The sequence below is a fragment of the Oryzias melastigma genome, linkage group LG11 (assembly GCF_002922805.2).
Source record: "Oryzias melastigma strain HK-1 linkage group LG11, ASM292280v2, whole genome shotgun sequence".
Classification (NCBI taxonomy): domain Eukaryota; kingdom Metazoa; phylum Chordata; class Actinopteri; order Beloniformes; family Adrianichthyidae; genus Oryzias; species Oryzias melastigma.
In genome coordinates, this window is record NC_050522.1 from 2,498,283 (window position 1) to 2,516,921 (window position 18,639).

The 18,639-nt window shown below is 44.8% G+C and overlaps 1 protein-coding gene across 3 annotated transcripts; it reads right to left on the reverse strand.

Moving 5' to 3' along the window:
* Positions 1-13: 13 nt before the first annotated feature.
* Positions 14-17,045, reverse strand: cpsf1 (cleavage and polyadenylation specific factor 1). Of its 3 annotated transcripts, XM_024257870.2 has the most exons (38): positions 16,671-17,041; positions 16,217-16,368; positions 16,108-16,135; positions 15,909-16,042; positions 15,754-15,834; positions 15,516-15,667; positions 15,287-15,433; positions 15,067-15,206; positions 14,880-14,990; positions 14,712-14,805; positions 14,556-14,643; positions 14,315-14,437; positions 14,161-14,212; positions 14,015-14,088; positions 12,443-12,517; positions 12,281-12,361; positions 11,957-12,043; positions 11,698-11,880; positions 11,432-11,573; positions 10,056-10,234; positions 9,836-9,975; positions 9,540-9,720; positions 8,680-8,886; positions 8,523-8,612; positions 8,309-8,455; positions 8,078-8,230; positions 6,359-6,475; positions 6,080-6,170; positions 4,813-4,897; positions 4,441-4,582; positions 4,205-4,357; positions 3,579-3,755; positions 1,675-1,741; positions 1,554-1,601; positions 1,322-1,477; positions 434-563; positions 224-362; positions 100-147 (listed from the first exon to the last, which is right to left on the reverse strand). In XM_024257870.2, the coding sequence occupies exons 2-38, from the start codon at positions 16,358-16,360 to the stop codon at positions 100-102; spliced, it is 4,386 nt and encodes a 1,461-aa protein (XP_024113638.1). In that variant the 5' UTR covers positions 16,361-16,368; positions 16,671-17,041. The 3 variants fall into 3 exon arrangements, with proteins under 3 accessions (XP_024113636.1, XP_024113638.1, XP_024113637.1); XM_024257868.2 differs by having other exon boundaries at positions 14-147; positions 14,015-14,212; positions 16,671-17,042; XM_024257869.2 differs by having other exon boundaries at positions 14,015-14,212; positions 16,663-17,045.
* Between the last annotated feature and the right edge of the window lie 1,594 nt (positions 17,046-18,639).

Consider the following 18,639-nt stretch of genomic DNA (forward strand, 5'->3'; position numbering starts at 1 on the left):
ACAAAACTGCAAACTCAGTTTAGTTTTTATTACAAAAGATTTTAGGAAAACAGGAAGGAGCTGGACGTAAGAAAATACTGGCTGATGTGGAAACAGCTTTCAGAAATGAGCCGTCACTCGGTCCATTTCCAGAAGGTCATCCAGGATCTGCAGAGAAGAAGATAACATACATCAGGAGAATGGTGGTCCTGTGGGAGCAGGAGGAGCTCTGCTGTGCACTCACGATGTCCTGCGTGGTGCCGATCTTCTTGGCCAGCTCGCTACGCTCCATAGTACTGAGGTACAGGTACTTGGTGAGGAGCTCTCCGTCCAGGATGTTCTTCACGGCGTTCTGCAGGCTTCGCCTGTTGCTGTGCATCATTCTGCATGAGGAGAAGAACATCAGCTTCCCTGCAGGAGTAGGGCTCCGCGGAGGCACTTACAGGAAGCACACCTGAAGGCTTTGGGGTTGAGGCCAGCGTGATGAGGCAGCATAGTGGTCAGAGCGTTCTGCAGCATCAGCAGACGACGGTACGTCTTCTCCTGCATGGGGAGGAGCAGCCCGATACCTCCGTCCAGCGTCGCTGCGGGGACAAAGACCGGAATGTCTTTCTGCTGTCAAACAACAGCTTTTAGCCACGCTCAAATATTAGCTAAACTCCAAAATAGCCTAAAAAACCTAATAAATGCAAAAATATTCCAAAAAGCTAGCATAATGTCATAGCTTTCAAGTATACTACACTCTGACTCCAGAGAATATAAAGTAACAACTAATCGACTTTGAAATGAGTCGTCGACTATTTTAATAGTTGATTAGTCGACTAATCATGGCAGCACTACTCGGCTGTAAAAATGGAGGCCGTTTGCTGTTCTAACCCCCTAAACCTCGTGGGCTCGATCCAGCCCTCCGGATCATTTATTTTATTGTTATTAACCTTATCTTGCACTATGGAGGCTAAAAAAATAAAAATGATTTAAGGTTTAAGTTGATTTATTCCGGAATAATATTTCTACCTGATTTTATTCATAATTATTAAAAAAAAAATACAGTTTTAAAGTTTTAAAAATTGGCATTCTGACAGCTTCAGCGTTTTTAACTATCAATTTCAGCATCTTCAGCAGCCAAATTCAGCTTACAGCATTCACACTAGCACTATCACAGGTAATGCTATATATCTAGTTCATAATTATGTTAAAAAGTTACGATTTTAAAGTTTTAAAAATGTAGATTTAGAGTGTTCAATAAATGTTTATCCTGTTCAGCCTGTGACCTAAGGTGTGTTTTGACCTCTTGTGGGATTGAGTTTGGTTTGCCCTAAAGCAAACCAACAGGCCTTCTCACCAAACCAGGTGATGTGCTTGTTGTCCCAGGTGAGTGCCTTCTTGCTGCCGGCGTCCAGCGCTCCTCTGCACGGCATCCTCCACAGAGAGTTGATGTGCGCTCCGGCGTTAAAATCAGCGCGCCTCAGCAGCCTCATGCCCCCGAAACTCTCTTTAGCTGCAAACACAGCAGCAGCTGAAAGGCCTGCATGGATCAGGAACAACAGCACTGCAGCTTAGAACCAACAACCTACCTTCAGGTAAATACATGTAGACAAAGAGGTTCTTGTCTCGATCCGAAACTGAAACAAAGAGAGGAAATGTGAGCTGAGTAGATAATGGACGACAGGAAGTAGAAACAGCTTCATTTCTTACCCAGGAATCCTAGCTGGTTGTTGTCCACCATGAACTCAATACTGTAAACCTCCAGCGGCTTTGCATCCTGTTGAGAACCCAAAGGGAAAGAGCTTCAGCGCTCCTCTTCATCAGTTTAACCCAGAGTAGGAGGTAAACAGTAAATGCCCTATACTTGTATAGAGCTTTACTACCTTCTGCAGGCCCACAGCGCTTTACACTCACAGTACTAGTTACACATTCACACATACAGTTATGCTCCCGTGGAAGAAATCAAGAATTCTAGACTATTTTTTTCAGAGAATGTGAAGTATAACACAAAAACTGTTTTCTACTCATAGTTAGAGGTTGGGTTAAGCCATTTATTGTTAAACAGTGTTAACACTTTTAAAATCATAATGACAACAAAAACCTCCCAAATTACACAAATCAAAACTCTCAAAACTCCCCAGTTTTTATTACCCTGTTCCTTTACGTCAATAACAGCTTGAAGCCTCTTGTGGATTCATTTTCTCCAATGGTGAAATCAGACCATTCTTCTCATCAGAAAACCTCAAGTTCCTTCACATTCTTGGTCTGTCTTGCTTGAACTTCCCGTTTGAAATCTCCCAGAGTGGATCGATAATACTGATGTCAGCAGACTGAGGCGGACAATCCAGAACCTTCATCTGACAGCTGGTCTTGGCCAGGTGTTCTGGATTGTCGTCACGCTGAAATATCCAAATGGATCTCACGTTCCTCCTCTGAGCAGAGGAGTGACAGTTTTCTTCCAGTATCTTCTGCTTTCATCTTGTTTCCTGTTTCTTTGCGGCTCACACATCCCAAACCATCAGTGATCCACCTCCGTGTTTGACAGTAGGAACAGTGTTATTTTCATTAGAGGTCTCGTTGACTCTTCTTCAAATGTAGCGTTTATGGTTGAAGCCAAAAAGTTCAGTCTTGATCTCATCACTCCAAAGTACTTTGGTCCTGAAGTTTGGAGGTTTGTCTCTGTGTTGTTCAGTGTATTGTAAGCAAACTATTTTGTGACATTTGTGTAAAAAAGTCTTTCATGTCGACTCAACCATGCAGCCCATTTTTCTTCAGGTGCCCCCATATTTCAGATCTTGAAACATCCACACCTCCATTAGAGTCCTGGATCCCAGCTGAAGGTATTTGTGGGTTTTTCTTTGCATTCGTAATGATTTTTCTGGCAGCTATGACAAAGTTTTCTTGGTCTACCTGACTGTAGTTTGGTTTCAACACAATCCCTCATTTTCCACATTTCTTGATCAAAGTTTGATCACTGCTGACTTTCTCAGTTCCTTGACTATCTTCTAATATCCCTTTCCTATTTTGTACAGTTCAGTTACCTTTTCCCGTAGATGTTTTGACAGCTCTTTAGCTTTTTCCATGACTCAGGGTCCAGAAATGTCCATGCAGGATGAAGGGTCTGTTGGAGCCCAGAGACTCCAAGACCTTTACTGCACACATTGATTACAGAGTCAGAGGTGAAGATGGTTACCTTTAACTCCCATTCAAACCTTTTAGGATCAGCCTGTGTTCATATTTTAGAACAAAGTCATCCGGATACGTAAACTCTTGAACAGTCATTTGGTTGTCATTAGTAAATCCTAAGAAGATTAACAGAATTTAAAAGAATAAATAGCTTCACCGAACCAGTAACTATGAGCGGAAAAAAGGTTTTGTATTATCATTTATATTCAATGAAAAATGACCAAGACATCATTTCTTCCAGGGTTCATAAACGTATGAGCACAACTGTACAACCACAAGGAGCAAGGTGGAGTTCAGTGTCTTGTGTCACGTTGACACATGGTCAGGCAAAGCGGGAACAGAACCTGCGAACAGGGGTCGACCGCTCTACCCCTGCCGCCATAGAGGTGTAACACTCAAGATGAAGATGCTGCAGGGTCGCTCCTTACCCTGCTGACCAGCGACAGCGTCTTGCTTTCCTCCTGGTAGCGCAGCAGCGAGATGCTCTTCATCACGTCAGCTGCCAGGATGAAGTTCTTGATGCTGATCATCTGGTGGATGTAGAGCTGCGTGTCGATGAAGGCCATGCCCGTCAGGTCGTTGTCCTTCAGGACCCACAGGAAGATCTAAACACAGGAGCATGTTCAGTAACACGCACAGCTCCAAACAGAGAGACAATCATCACAACCTAAAGAGATGCTATGGCAACCACACTGCGACTCAAGTCGAGAACTTAAAGCATTTAAACATCCTATAAAACTTCATGCCCTGCGACGGGCTGGCGACCTGTCCAGGGTAAACCTCGCCTTCGCCCATCAGTGGCCCGAAAGGGACAAAGCGGTCAAGAAAATGAATGAATGAAACAAACTTCACCTAAATGATGCGCTTCTGGTTTTCTTTAGTCAAGAAAGGCTTTCTGTTCATCTGTCATGCAAGAATTCAGAATTTCATTCATGAAATGTTCCAGAAAAATCCCAAACATTTTTGAGCCACAACAAAAATCCCTCCATAATCTGAGCTCAGAAAGGATGCCTGAACATCTGTCAGTACAGGCTTGAGGGGGCGTGGCTGAGACCTTTTGTCCGATGGCTGACACCAGGTACCCATGGCAGTGGCACAGCGCCGTCACCGGGCCCTTCTGCTCCTTCTCATACAGAATTTTGAACTTGTTCTTGGTGAGAGGCTGGCCCGGCTCTGGAACCACCTCGATCACGTCCAGGATCACGATCTGAGGCAAACACAGCAGAGGAAGAGGCTGCAGAAAACTGTACAGAGAATTAATTTTCTTGACATCTCTCGGCCTATGCTTACCCTGCCCCTGCATGTGACCTCCTCCCCCTGCAACACGCAGGTCCCCGCTGCAATGTAGCCCTTCAGTCCAGACACCGTCTCCTGGCTCCTTAGTGCCACCGTCTTCATGCAGGTCACATGCTCCCACTCATCCAGGTCGATCCTTAAAGACACAGCTAGCATCGGTGATGGACTAATCTACTACAGAACGAGTCCTGGCACCGAGCTCCAGTGTTTATGATCTTTAATTTACTGTAACTTTTCACAATCTACTGGAATGATCATGTTAACGGTTGAAAGTTACAGTATGTTAAAGATTTTGTGTTTAAGTGTCATGTATTAATGGGTTAAAGAGAACTGGATGGCAATGGGAGGGGGCTATAGACGACTCACCTGGTGTTGGGAATGGTCTCCCAGCTCACTGGAGAGATCAGCTGGATGGAGAACTTCTCCTGCAGAGGGTTGATGTAACGCTCATCTGAGGGAGGACCAGGAAAACCAGCAGATCAGCCACATCAGCAGAGACCTGTACTGGCTTGCCTCAACATAAACAGACTTCAGCACTGCCTCTTTAACATGATGGGGCTGAAAAATTGGCCTCATCAAACTGGTTTAAATGTAGTGTGCAAAAACATTATAGAACAGGAGTGTCAAACTCAATCACACAACGGGGCAAAATCCAAAACATACTTTGGATCACGGGCCGAACAGGATAAACATTTATTGATAGCTGAAAACGCTGAAGCTGATGGCTGAAAACGCTGAAGCTGACAGCTGAACACGCTGCAGCTGATAGCTGAAAACACAGAAGCTGATAGCTGAAAACACAGAAGCTGATAGCTGACAACGCTGAAGCTGATGGCTGACAATGCTGAAGCTGATAGCTGAAAACGCTGCAGCTGATGGCTGACAATGCTGAAGCTGATAGCTGAAAACGCTGCAGCTGATGGCTGAAAAAACAGAAGCTGATAGCTAAAAACGCTGAAGCTGATAGCTGAAAACGCTGAAGCTGACAGCTGAAAACGCTGAAGCTGATAGCTGAAAACACAGAAGCTGATAGCTAAAAACGCTGAAGCTGATAGCTAAAAACGCTGAAGCTGATAGCTGAAAACGCTGCAGCTGATGGCTGAAAATACTAAAGCTGTCAGCTGAAAACGCTGAAGCTGATAGTTGAAAACGCTGAAGCTGATAGCTGAAAAGCATGAAGCTGATAGCTGAAAACGCTGATGCCAAATAATGACCTGGAGGGCCGGATAGAATTACTCGGACGATTACTCATGGGCCTTGACTTTGACTCATGTTATAGACAGATCCAGATCCACATTCCACCCACAGACCTCAAGCAGACCCAGAACCACCCAGAAGATGAATCCATTCTCCAGCCTGAGTTTCCTCTGCTCTCAGAGTCACTACAACATTTCTGCAGCTTTATTCTGAAGGAGTTAAGCCTGAAGCTACAGACACTCTGGGCAAGTGACGCATGTTAAAGGCAGCTCTAAACAAGCATTCCTGAACGCACATGGTGTTCACACTGGAGGAGCAGGGAGGGGCTTCTTTTTCCACTGTTCTAGTCCATGGCTGCTACCTACAGCTTGACGAGGTTTGGTGTGAAATGTCAAAACAGTGTAAATCTTGTGTGTATATGTTTGTGCGTTCTGACCTCTTTCAATATTTTCGAACTCTTTCTCCTCTCCGGTCATCCTGGGGATGCGAGTGCACAGTTCTTTCACGCTCGTGCACACGGCGTACACCTGAAACAGAAATACACATCAAACTACAACCACTCAAAGTTTTTTCTTTTGTCTAAACATGAAAAATAAGCATCAATGTCTGTCTGTGCTCTTTGTGGTCGTGAAGTTGCATGCATCTGTCCAACAGTCTCATAGATATTGGAACTCCTCCCCCCTGGAAACTCTGCACAGTGCTGGAGCAGCTTTACCTTGGACTCCACGTGATACGAGACGAAATGCACGGTGCACCTCAGAGGGATTTTTCTCACAGGCCAGGGGGCATCGTAGGACAGGTAGGTGGGAAGGACGCTGATCCTGAGCTCCCCCTGTGCAGGACAAACACACCCACCCCCACATTAGAATTTTTAATATCTTTTATAGAATACACGTTCATAATCCTGCAGTCTGATGTCAGGAGGCTGATATTTGCAGCGTTAGGGCTGGTTTGTAATCGCCCACGTTGCAGTGGACACACAGCCATCGGAGCAGAATCATTTCTGCAGCAGAACGCTGCACCTGCTGGTGACGTCATCCACCACTGGAATGTTACAGCCCGAGTGCAGTCGCATGCAAATCATGTCATTTAACTTGAATTTATTTCAGTGATTAGAGAACGTGACTACGCAGAAAACTGTCAAAAATATCTATTTAACACTGAAAATAATAAAAACTACAGAAGTAGTTAGCAAATATCAAACTTCTTACACAGAGAGAGAGAGTGGACAACTAGACAGAAAATAGACCAAGTAATTGGAAAAATGTGTCTTCTTTCACATATCTTGCAGAACTAGAGGATGTGATTTGTTCCTTTTTTAATCTTGTCTTTGTTACCTTTATATTCCCTGCTTCTGTTTACCGGACTTATCACTTCCTCCTCTGCCTTTCATGTACCTGCACGCTCGCAGATGCCGCAAGTGTCTGAGCGGGATGCTGATCAAGTTAAAAATAAAGGCTGAACACGATCGCGTTGGTTGAAAAGTATAAACACTACTCAGAAGTTTAGCGGTTGCAATCAAATCCAGCCAACATTAGTATGAAGTAGACCGCGAGATTGTGGATGCAACTGATGCGATGGCTGATCGCTGTGAAGCATAAATAGGGCTTTACAGGGAGCTGTTCTTTAGGGTAACGTCACTGATTTCACTTGTGTAGGAGTCCCCAAACTACGGCTCGAATCAGACCCGCCTCCACATTTGGCCCGGCCCCCCACACACTATTAGAAACGTCGATGGAGAAGCACATGGAACGTGACTTTTTATTCCACCTTCTACAGTCTGAACTATGATGGAGAGAAGAGAATATTTATTGGTTTAACAGTGATTCACTTTTTCTTTATTATTTTTCTTCTGTACATTTTTTGGACGTCCATAGCTCTTCAGCTCTCTCAGCTATTTAGCTCATTCAGCCATAAAAATATTCAGCTCTTTTAATGTTAGCTTTTTAGACTGTTTTGGCAGTTACTAAGGAAGTCTAAGCCATTTTGGAGTTAAGCTAACATTTTAGCTTTATGCTGGCTGTTTTGGCTAAATTAGACACTTTACCATTTTTTTTTAGGCAAATTTGGCATTTAGCTAATATTTCAGCGACATGCTCGATCTCGATATTGTCATGAAAAATGAATTGTGATTTCAATCTGTTAATTAAATAAAAAGAAAAAAATTGGAATAAAGACTTGAAAACTAAAGCGGAACAATCAGCACAGACTGTTGTTGTGCTTGAAGCTTCTGTAGAGGAACCTCACAGGAACTGAAGCAGCTCAGTGATGCCACAGATGGATGTGAGTTAGCAGCTGCGCAGCTGGAACTGCTGCTTCAAAGTTGTGTTCAATGCAGCTTAAGGATCAGCAGAAGAGCCGATATGAAGGAGCTGCTACAACCGGCGGATGCTGGAGACCCAGAAATGATGGTTTAAGGACACGGCCTCCATACCTGTTTGTTGAAGTAGAGGAAGCCTTTGGGGCAGTTGATGTTGTGAAAGGGGGAGAAGGACTCGATGGCTCCATCGATGGTCATGGGGTGAAGCCTCAGCCCTCCTCGAGAGGTGATCAACATCCAGTGGGGGGAAGGGCCACAGATGAACACCTGAGACAAAAACACATGTATCAGAAGGATCGGGAGCTAAACCTTCTGGGTAAATTCCAGATGGAGCTTGGTTTGTACCCCCGAGTATCCAGAGATGTCCTCAAAGTACCGGAACCTGGCAATCCGGCTCTTCACAGCCACGTTTTCCTCAGGACCTCCGCTCTCCGCCTTCTTGTCCTTCTTCAGCTTGGATTTCTTCTCTCTGAAGTTAATGCTGTGGGGTACCTGAGCCGGAGGAGAGACACCGTCAGACGGTTCGCTGGAAGCAGGAGCTGCTTCACTCCAGACTCACCTTTTTGAAGCGGACTTTCAGGTTGTTCTGTGGCTGCTGCTGGTCGTACGGGAAAGCTTCGTAGATCAGAAGTTCATGCTCCACGTGGACCTGAAACAGCCAGGACCTTCAGTCCTCCACAGATCAAAGATGGAGCCAACCAGAGGGGAAAACTCACCAGCAGATACGGCCGGCTGCGATTGTTGCCGAGAGCAACCAAAGCCACCTCTTTGACCAGCGGGATCTCTCCCTGCCGAGTGACTTCCTCCTTTTTCCCCTCTCCCTGTGCCGCTGACTGTCCAGACGAGCTGTCCACCAGCACCCTCTGGCCAACTGGGAAGTTCTTCACCAGGAAGACCAGCCGCCAGTCTGGCAACTGGTAAATCTGTCCACCACAGAGACGAGACAGTGAACCACAACAGATGTGCACGCAACATTCCTGATCAGAAGAGACTGAACGGAGAAACTCTGTTTAATCTCATTGAGATTGCGTGTGAACATAAAGATCGTAGAATTGAGTGAGCAGCGAGGTCACACTTTGATTCCAGGCTTTGTGTTCAGCTTAAACCCATGCGGGGTCACGTTCCTGTGAGGGTTCCAGCAGCTTCAGCATTCCTCTTTTAAAACACTGGATTATACAGGAGACATTAAAAACTAGTGAGGTCCGTAAACCAGATTCCAGCTGGTTAACTAGGATAACCTGGTTAAACGGGGGGTTGTGAAATCCTTCTGTTGAGAAAAGATCCTGCTTGGAAACAAGCAAAGAGCAGTGACAAATGAGCAGGAAGAGGACAAAACATTTCAACTTCCTGTTCGAAACACCTTGGAAAACAAGCAAAACGGGTGGACTAGTGAGGGTCTGCGTTACATAATCACATCAGCCTTTTTAAATCACAGCTAGTCTGGTTGATTGAGCTCGTGCTTTTCCGTTACAAGTAGATATGGTCTTTTGATTGACAGGTATGGAAGGACAAAGTTTAAGGGCTCACTTCGACCACACGTTTAGCGAACCTGAACAAAAGGAACAGGCAGACATACCTCCATCACGCCGTTCTCCCGGATCAGCACGCACCAGTGGGTGGGCTCAGCTTTGACCACACCCCCATCAGCCCCAGAGGGCGCTGTTGCTGCAGAGCTGCGGCTCGTTTCCTCTTTAGCGGCTGTGCTGCTGGTGCTGGAGTCGCCGTACAGCATCTCCTCTTCATCGTCCACGGTGTTGCTGCACACAAACGGGGGAGGCTCAGCCGTACGAAGAGCTTATCAGACTGCTGTCATAAGCAGGAGGAGCAGGGACCGCCCCGATGGGAGGTTCTGGAGAACGAGCGGCCTCCTACCTGATGTCCTGGTAGATGGTCTCTGCCTCTGAGTTGCTCCTCAGGAGGCTGTCCTCTTTGGTGGAGCAGCTGGCTTTGTTTTCTGTGGTGAACATCCCGCTGACGTCTCGGTATGCGCACAGAGCGATCACTCGAGATTGCTGTGGGGCAAGAGGATTTTGATTGGCCAGCAGAGAGAGCAGACACACAGGCTAAAAGACGTGAAGCAGGAGTCACTCACTGTGGAAATCTGAGGTTTCTGCAGAGCCAGTCGGTGTGTTTTCCCCATGTAGGTGTCACTCTTCAGCACAAACATGGTGACCACGCCCTCAGCGGTCATAATAATGACATACGGGTCAGCCACAGAGCAATGGACTATGGGAGATCCCAGATCCACTGGGATGAAGTGAAGTTGTTTCACTGAAAGATAAAATGAAGAGAGTTGGAGGCACTTCCATGCACTGCTGCTGGCATTCCACACCATTTCCCTTTATTAGCTGATATTCCGGGATGTATTTTTATAAAACAGGTGTGGTATTGAAACTGGTACCGTTTGGTACCGGTGTCATATCATCAATTTCTAGCCAGACCGATAAGTTTCAGCCTTAATGGTCTTGCTTATCAGTGCCGGTGTTGTGCCTACATTCGTTCCCCCTGCCAGAATTGGCTTCCCCATTTCTAGCATTGTTTGTTTGTTTCGTGGGACTCATATTTTGTCCCAAAAAGTGTCAAAAGAGGCTGGATGTTGAAGATATACTTCGTTCTGGAGCATGTGCTCTCATGCACACACATTCCTCCGCTGACAGTGAAAGCATGTGGATGGTACAGCAGCAGCAAGCAAAAAAGTGTGGCTGCATTCATCCAAAGTAGATGCAGACAGCGTGCAGTCTGTAATGTACCACTAAACATGGCTGTAATGGCGACAACAGCAGTAACCTGTCCAAACGCCGCACTGAAATACATCAGACTCTAGGAGAGAGATGATCAGTGTCTGACCGTCTACGTGAGACGTCTAGTGTTGCTATTGTTCCACCAGGTGTGTATGCTAGTGATACACCTGTGGAGCACGTGACTAAAGTGTTTATCAATTAAATTTGAATATAGAAGACGGGAAGAATGAACCCAGCTACCAGCACTGTAAAAAAACAGTGACCATATAATATTAACAGGCTGAACGTTCAGATTGTGCCTCAATAATGATAAATTATCCAATATAAAATGTAAAATTAATTTAAATACAACTTTGTGTATTTTTATTTCTACTGTTATTATTCTTTGTGGTGAGGATATTTGACATTCTCTGTATTTTTGTTCTTAATTGCACTGTTTAATTAAAATATTAAAGTCTATGTTATTATTACAAAGACTAGTAGACTAGTGTTTATAAATAATTCTGTTTGAGTGTTGCAAAGGATGCAAAGTTAACATATTGTGTTTTTGTTTGTTCTAAAGAAAAATGTTTTTATGAACATACTTTGCCTTCTCCCTCCTTGTTTTCACAGAGAAAAGTATTGATAAGAACACCGGATCAACAATCGGTATCGATAAGAGGAGTAGTTTGGTTAGAATCTTGACGATACCCATCCCTAATGTTAACTGGATCCAGCCTCCCTTCACCTCCTTCCAGAAGCCGAAGTCCCATGGGGGAGACCTGGATGATGTACTGGTTGTCCCCGATGTTTCCAGCAAACACGGTGGGTCCCTGAGTGGCAAAGCCGCTGGTGTCCAGCTCCATGATCTCCTGACCGGTCTGCAGGATCTTCAAGAGGAAGAGGTTTCCCTTCATTAAACATCTTTTTCTCCTTTAGTGGTCACAGAAAAGCTGAGCTTAAAACATTACAAGTCCATTAAAGAGATTTGGAGGTAAGATTGTTTTTTCTGACCATGGTTGAATCTTCTCTGCTCAGAATGAGGAAGCCGTGCTTCTTTGCATCATCTTCCAGAGGAGGCTCTGCCTTCTCCTGCTCTTCTTTCTTCTCCGTGTCTGCTTCCTTTTTTTCCCCTCCTTCATTCTCTTCTTCAGTCTCCACTTTCCCTCCGTCCTCTGACTCCTCCGTTTTACCATTCTGGACATCATAAAGTTAATCATTAGAAACCAAACTGGCGGCCGGACTGCGGAAACCCTTTTTCTGTTGAGCGTACCTTCTTATCGTCACCTGAGATCACCGTCCACATGTCATGACAACCTGGCAGCTCAAATGTAGTGACTACTTGGGGTCGAATGCTCCTCTGAGAAGAAAAAGCAACAAGATAAAAAGAAATCCCCAGAAAGAGAGCAAAGCTGTGAGCATGTGTCTGGGGCGTTTACTGGCTGCTCCGTGGATCTCTGAGGCAGCCGTGGTAAACCCAGACTGTGCTGTAGCACCGTCTCAGGACCTGTGGCAGACGGCCCTCGCCACCACAGGTTTCAGGACTGTGCAGGACATCGATCAGATGTGCAAACAAACTCAGAGCAGACAAAGATACCTGCAAGACGGACAGAGCTCCGTTTTTGCCATAGCCAGAGCAAACAACGATCTCCAGGTCGGGTTCAGGGTTGCTCTGAAACTGTTGGAAAAATGAAACTTCAGTGGATGATGCAGAGCTGAGGAACTGAGAGTCATCTGCACAGGTTCCAAAAGTATCTACCTCTTCAGAAAGAAAAGCAGGTTCACCCATGGAAGCGTTCGCACAAGGTCCAATGTTGAGTATGCTGTCGCACACCTGTCAGGAAGCACACAAACCCACACTTCACATGAGCAAGGCTCTGAGAAATGAAGGAGGCTGAGCTTCATCACATCTGCAGCTCCAAACTTTGTGTTACATTACAGTCAGTAAAATTACAGAACCCTAAACAAAGAACCGTATCTGTTCATAAAAAATGAGGGGTTGACTGATAATCGACACAGATATTTGTTATTCTGACCTATTTCAGCGTCTGCTTTTTTTCTAATCTGACGGACTAAAGCTGAACTGGTTACTTTGGTTCAGACGCAGTTGCGTCGTTTTGTCCCCAGCTTTGCACAACCACAGAACTAGACCAGGGGCCTGCAACCAGAGGCTCTGGAGCCACATGAGGCTCTTCTGGAGCCCTTCAGGAGCCCTTCTGAAGCCCTTCATCCCTCCACCCTCTTTATCATCCCTCTTTAGCGCTGAAGAAAAATCATCATTTTAATCAGTAATGGGTTTGAAGAGTGGGTTCATTTGTTTTTGGTAAACAAGTTTTATCCTTTAGGTTTGGATTTTTAACATGTGAGAAAACTGACAAAAATAATGTACAGTAATAACATCTATTTATTATAATTACCTTAAAGCACATGTTTTTTCTTCAGATGCACAACAGGGTTCAGTTGCTGCTCATTTGACACAAGGTTATTTTATTTTGAAAGAAATTGTAAAAGCTGTAAAGCTGTAAATTTGCTCTATTTATGTAAAAAATCTGATTAATAATGCAATTATTGTAAATATTTAAAAGCTATGATTTATAAATGAGTAGCCTAATGACCATAGAACATAAAAAAAGAGTATTTTTCTAAACATTGAAGTGAGACTTTGTGGCTCTCCCTGGGTTTTTGTCAATAAGAAACTGGACCAAGTGGCTCTTTTAGCATTAAAGGTTGTCCTACACCATAGGACCAATGTCAATGCAGCAAAAGCAGTGCACGTGAGAGACAGACAGCAGACTGGTGCCTGCATCTGCCGTGAGTCAAAGTCTCAGATAAGCTCCACACCCGTCGGGTTGGTTGGAACTCAAATACATTTTAGGTGAGAAGCAAAGATTCTTCAAAAATTAAATTGAAAGGCTCATGTTACCATCACATGGAAACTCATGCTGGCCACAGATAATACGTGCGGCCAAGATGTACATTGCTGCACATATTTTAAGTGCGTAAAGGCTGAATGTTGTTGTTGGTCGCACATCAACCTGACCGTAACCTAAACCATTCTCCAGGTCTGTCTGGCCTAGAAGAAAGTTCAGCACTGGCTACAGGTATTTAGAAAATCACGTGTGAATAGACACTTTCAAATTGAAATATAGTTTACTGAACTGAAGAACTTCCTTTGCAGACATTAGTGATCACACAGATCAGCTTGAAAGAACTGCAGGTACAAGAGTTTCTTTAAAATTCATTTTCAGCAAGTGACTGCTTTCATAGAGCATTCAAATCTGATAATCAGGCGATTTTGGGAGAACTCTAATGATGCAAGCCAACTCTTTACCTCAAAGGAGAAGGTGGCCAGCTGAGTGCCTGACTGGGCCTCACTTCCATACACCTCGATTTCATCCACCTCATCTGACGAGACAAAGAAATCTGAAGTAGAGCAGTCTGCAGAACCACACACAGAAAGTTTCCCAGTGAACGCACCTGTCCAGTTGGTGGAAGACTCCACCCGCTTCTTCTTGTTGGGGGGTTCCTCCTGAAAGGTAGAGGCAGTGTGATTAAGAGGGCAGATTGAGGAATTTACCATTTCTAAGTCTTACGGATAACTGAAAGAAAAGTGTCTGCTCCGTAGACGTGCCTGTTTCTCTTTGTCCTGCTTGTCCTCTGCAGGCGCCTCCTGCAGCTTCTCCGTGTACTTCAGGAGCAGAGAGTTTCCCAGACGGGATCCCAAAAACAGGTAGCCGGGCTCTATCGTCACCATCTAACCAAGACAAAAACTGACAGCTTTAAAATCCCGCTTTATTGGAAGACTGCTCCTAATGCACTGGCCCAGATTTCCATGAAGCAGCTTTGGATTCCTGAGCATTCGCAGAACTCACACAGGTCGTCAGGACGCTGGCTGCAGCTTTGTCAAAGTGAAACGCGCGCACGCTCCTCATGCCGTCTGTTATGAGGGTCAACACGTAACTGCAAAACAGCAGCGGTCAGTGAGGAGGCACAAACTGTCGGCAAAGTCAGGGATCAAAACAACTCACATTTCCCCTCCTTTCAGGGAGATGACCATCTTGTCATAAGCTATGAAATCAGACTGACAGCAGTCTAGCGTGATCTTCACCTCCTCCTGCACGCCTGTGTAAAACCACCATAACCATAAGCTTCAAACAGGAGGACCAAGCTCAGAGTGCTGAGAGCGCTGTGCTTACGCAACGGGAAGGACGTGGTCCCGTTGGTCTGGGAGTTCAGAGAGACTCCGTACGGCGGGACACTTTGGTTCAGATACAACATTGAGTTGACAGCAAACACCACCACACCTCCTGGAATGACAGGAAAGAGGTCAGGATCGCACTCACCTTCACAGTTTGGTCAGGTTAAAAAGCAGAGGGAGCGCACCGATGGGTTTGGGGACGGCCATGACCTGCGTGCAGTCAAAGGGCAGGTTACTGAGAGACCAAATGACTGGATGAACCTTCTGCATGATGTTGAGGGAGATGGCCACGATGCTGCAGGTGTCCTGACGAACGGCTACACGCCTGGTAGAAACGATCACAAAATGCTGTGTCCGAACAAACGCCAGCATCAAGCTGCAGAAAGGGACCGCTCCCCGACTCACCCAGGCCACGTCTGGTTGGGCTCAAACAGAATCAGCAGCGTGGGCTCATAGTAACCATGAAGGAACTTCATGTCAATGATGTTCAGCAGCTTCTCATCCAGCTCCCGAACATCTATGATGTAGCTGGGCAGGAAGCTGGATTTGGGTCTGTAGTTGAAGCAAACAGATGGTGAGGGTTCAGACTGCAGCGGGACAAAAAGCCAAAACCTCCTCTGAAATGTGGCAGTACCCCTCTCCGACTCCGCCCTCCTGCTCATCCGACAGCGTGTCTTTCCGGAACGGAAGCACCACGAGTTTGGTGCCGTAAATAAGCATCACGGCACAGCGGTTCTCTGGATCCACGCGAACGATGGGGATGTGCACGTTCTGGACAAAGCCGTCCTAAAAATGATACAAAATGACATCAGAGAGAAACTCAGTACCTGACAAATCTCAACCTCTACTGCTGTTTTTGCCCTCACACATACTCTGAGCTCTGGTTCCTCAAAGTAATGCAGAGAAAGCGTCTTCAGGTCATGCGTCCCAGGATCGTACTCAACGACTGACAGCTGCAGAGAGGACAACTAATGAGTGAAAAGCAAACCTCAGCAGTTCAGGTGTGAACCATGTTCAGAACAGTCACCTTTGCATCTTTGAAGCTGAGGAGGAGGGCGTCTTTGCTGGCTCCTGTGAGCTGCACGCTGGCCATGGACATGACGTTGCCAAAGAGAGAAAAGGACGCCACCTGCTCCAGCTTCTCCTTACGGGTTTTGGCATCTGTAAGAGGTGTGTTAAGCTTTGACGAATACACAGCTGTGATGTTTGCATCACTGCAGACATACCAGACGACTTGTCCGAAGATGAAGTACTCTGGAAAGACAAAAGATATGACACAAACAGTAAAAATCCCATTCACATAGCTTGTGTGAAAAGGTTCCAGCTTTTTTGTACCTCCACATCATGGATGATCCTGTAAACAAACAGTTGAGAAGTCCCGGCGACCACCAGGTTTTTCTCCCTGCTGGATATGAAGTTGCAGTAAACGGAGAACTCCACGGCGGTGGGGGTGTGGGCCTGCCTGTACACAGCATACATCCTCCGAACTGGCACACCAAAACACAAATGTTCGTTCAGCACCACGAGAACCTAAAGTCCGTTAAAACCGCAAAGTTGGAGAAAAATTCTCAAATAAAATTATTATTTTTTTTTTCAAATAAACATTTTTTCCTTCTTCGGTCACCGACTCCTTAGTTCATGTTTTTAACCACAGTGTACCTGACTGCTAACAATTAGCCGCTAGCTCTGAAGCAAAAATGAATGGGGAAACGGCTAAGACAGCTAGCGTGATGTTAGCATTCTCGGCGTGTTTAAATTACATTGATCTAGATTAAACCTACCAGCGTACCTATGCCCTCTGCGTTATTCGAGCTGCTCGGAGTTTCTGTTTTAATCCTTAATTCGTTTAATTTATGCTTATTTGGTCATATTTACTTGGACAAATATTAAGCCGGGTAGCTAGCTGTAATTAAGCATCCACCGTTTACTTCTTCTTTACTTCCCTTTCTCGTATGAGGCGCGCTGCCGCCCCCTCTCGTTTACACTGAGAATCGTTCGTTCTCTGTCAAAAGAGAAAACTTTGATGGATGCTTTGATTGACTTTAATTAAAAAAATAATAATTCTGAACTAGATACAAGACAATAGGTTAAAACATTGCTAATATCTACTCTACTAGTTACAGTCTACATTATATTACTGAACATAGAATGCAAAAAAGAATAAAAAAAAACAAAAAAATAAATAAATATACTGTTTGTAATGTCCATGTAACCTTCATAATTTTGCACGTGTTTTATTGTGTTGTTCGCATAGTCCAGATGGAACAAATTAAAACAAGATTGTGAATTGGACTATTAACACATCTGAATGTAGAATTTCACCAAAAACGAATTAACAGTTGAATAACAAACATTACATTTTCACACAATGTAGTTAAAAAAGTATGACATCAACTTACTAATTTGGATATTTTTGCTCAATTTTGCATGTTTTTTTAAACAAACTTTAATGGACATTTTTTCAATTTACAGAGATTCACAATCAGTTATGCAATAAAGGGAACCTTTCAATGCAAGAAAAAACAACAAATAGAAATAAGACAGGGGATTAGTCTTCAAATCGAAATATTTAATCTTTCACATACAGACAATATTTTGATTGCTTTTTGTTTCTCAGAGATTCAGATACTATTAATATACAAATTGCACTCAAAAAACCCAGAACTCATCTGTAATAACTTATATCATGTAGAATTACGCATATTTTTTAGGAACATATATCCCCTTTAATTTTTTAGTTTTAACACAACCATATTAAGCAACTTGTATTTTATTTTGTGCAAAAAATAATCGACACTATAGTGCAACATTGCTGAAATCAGTAATACTGTCTTTGACAAGCACTGACACCAACTGAATTTGAATTATCTGTAAAACTCAGTGTTAATGGTAAACATGAACAGCAGTGCCGATACTTAGTGCAAAATTGTTGTAAACAACAACACAAAAACTAAATAATTCAAGTAGCTGCTGGGCACATTGGTGCTCGCAGCAGTCAGTCTCACAACGTTCGCCCCCTATCTATCTCCAAAGGACCGTCTCACCAAAAGATGATGAATTTAACGTTTTACAGCCTCTTCAAATGAAAATGAACGACCGATACTTGGTGAGAACTCCTCAAGAATCAATGGCAGGACTATATATTGCAACTTGTAGCAATATCGATATTTTGGTTCATCCCTAGAGAGACAGGACGACCTTGCCTTATACCTCTCTCTAGATTAAATCTTCTAGACCAGGGGTCTCAAACTCGCGGCCCGCGGGCCATTTGCGGCCCGCAGGATGATTTGCGGCCCTCGTCTTCATATGAAAGATTACTGTTAGTGCGGCCCGCAAGGTTGATATGCATGACAGTTGCTGTGTGCGGAGCTGAGCGAACCAATCACAGTGAGGTATATGACTCTGGAGGCGAGACATCGGCGGTCTCGCTCATTCATTCCTTCCTCCAAACAGCTGGGCGGAGGAGGAGCCAGGAAGCACCAAACGCAATTTGTGTGACAAATTCTCGTGCCCCGCGCGGGGAATTTGCTGCTCGCGGCTTGTCAAAAAATGTGTTTCTGTCGCCGCGCCGCGTGTCGAAGGGGCTACCAGCTCCGTCTGTGGATGTCTCTCTCAGAATGAATGAGAGACACATATGATGTCGAGGAATACGTTTTTTGACGTGCTGACTGTTCCTAACCAGAACTCCACAAGCTCCGAGCCGCAGACCTGTAGCCCGCCCCGCGCGGCGATCCGCGGCACCCGGCTGTCAGACATGA

What these genes read in the sequence shown, in the direction of transcription:
- cpsf1 (XM_024257868.2), bottom strand. Translation starts at nt 16,360, where the DNA reads ATGTATGCTGTGTACAGGCAGGCCCACACCCCCACCGCCGTGGAGTTC. An exon ending in TCAGCTTCAAAGATGCAAAG is followed by an intron (nt 15,835 to 15,908) that starts GTGACTGTTCTG and finishes TCCTCTCTGCAG; the next exon opens with CTGTCAGTCGTTGAGTACGA. An exon ending in CTGCTTTTCTTTCTGAAGAG is followed by an intron (nt 12,362 to 12,442) that starts GTAGATACTTTT and finishes TTTTTCCAACAG; the next exon opens with TTTCAGAGCAACCCTGAACC.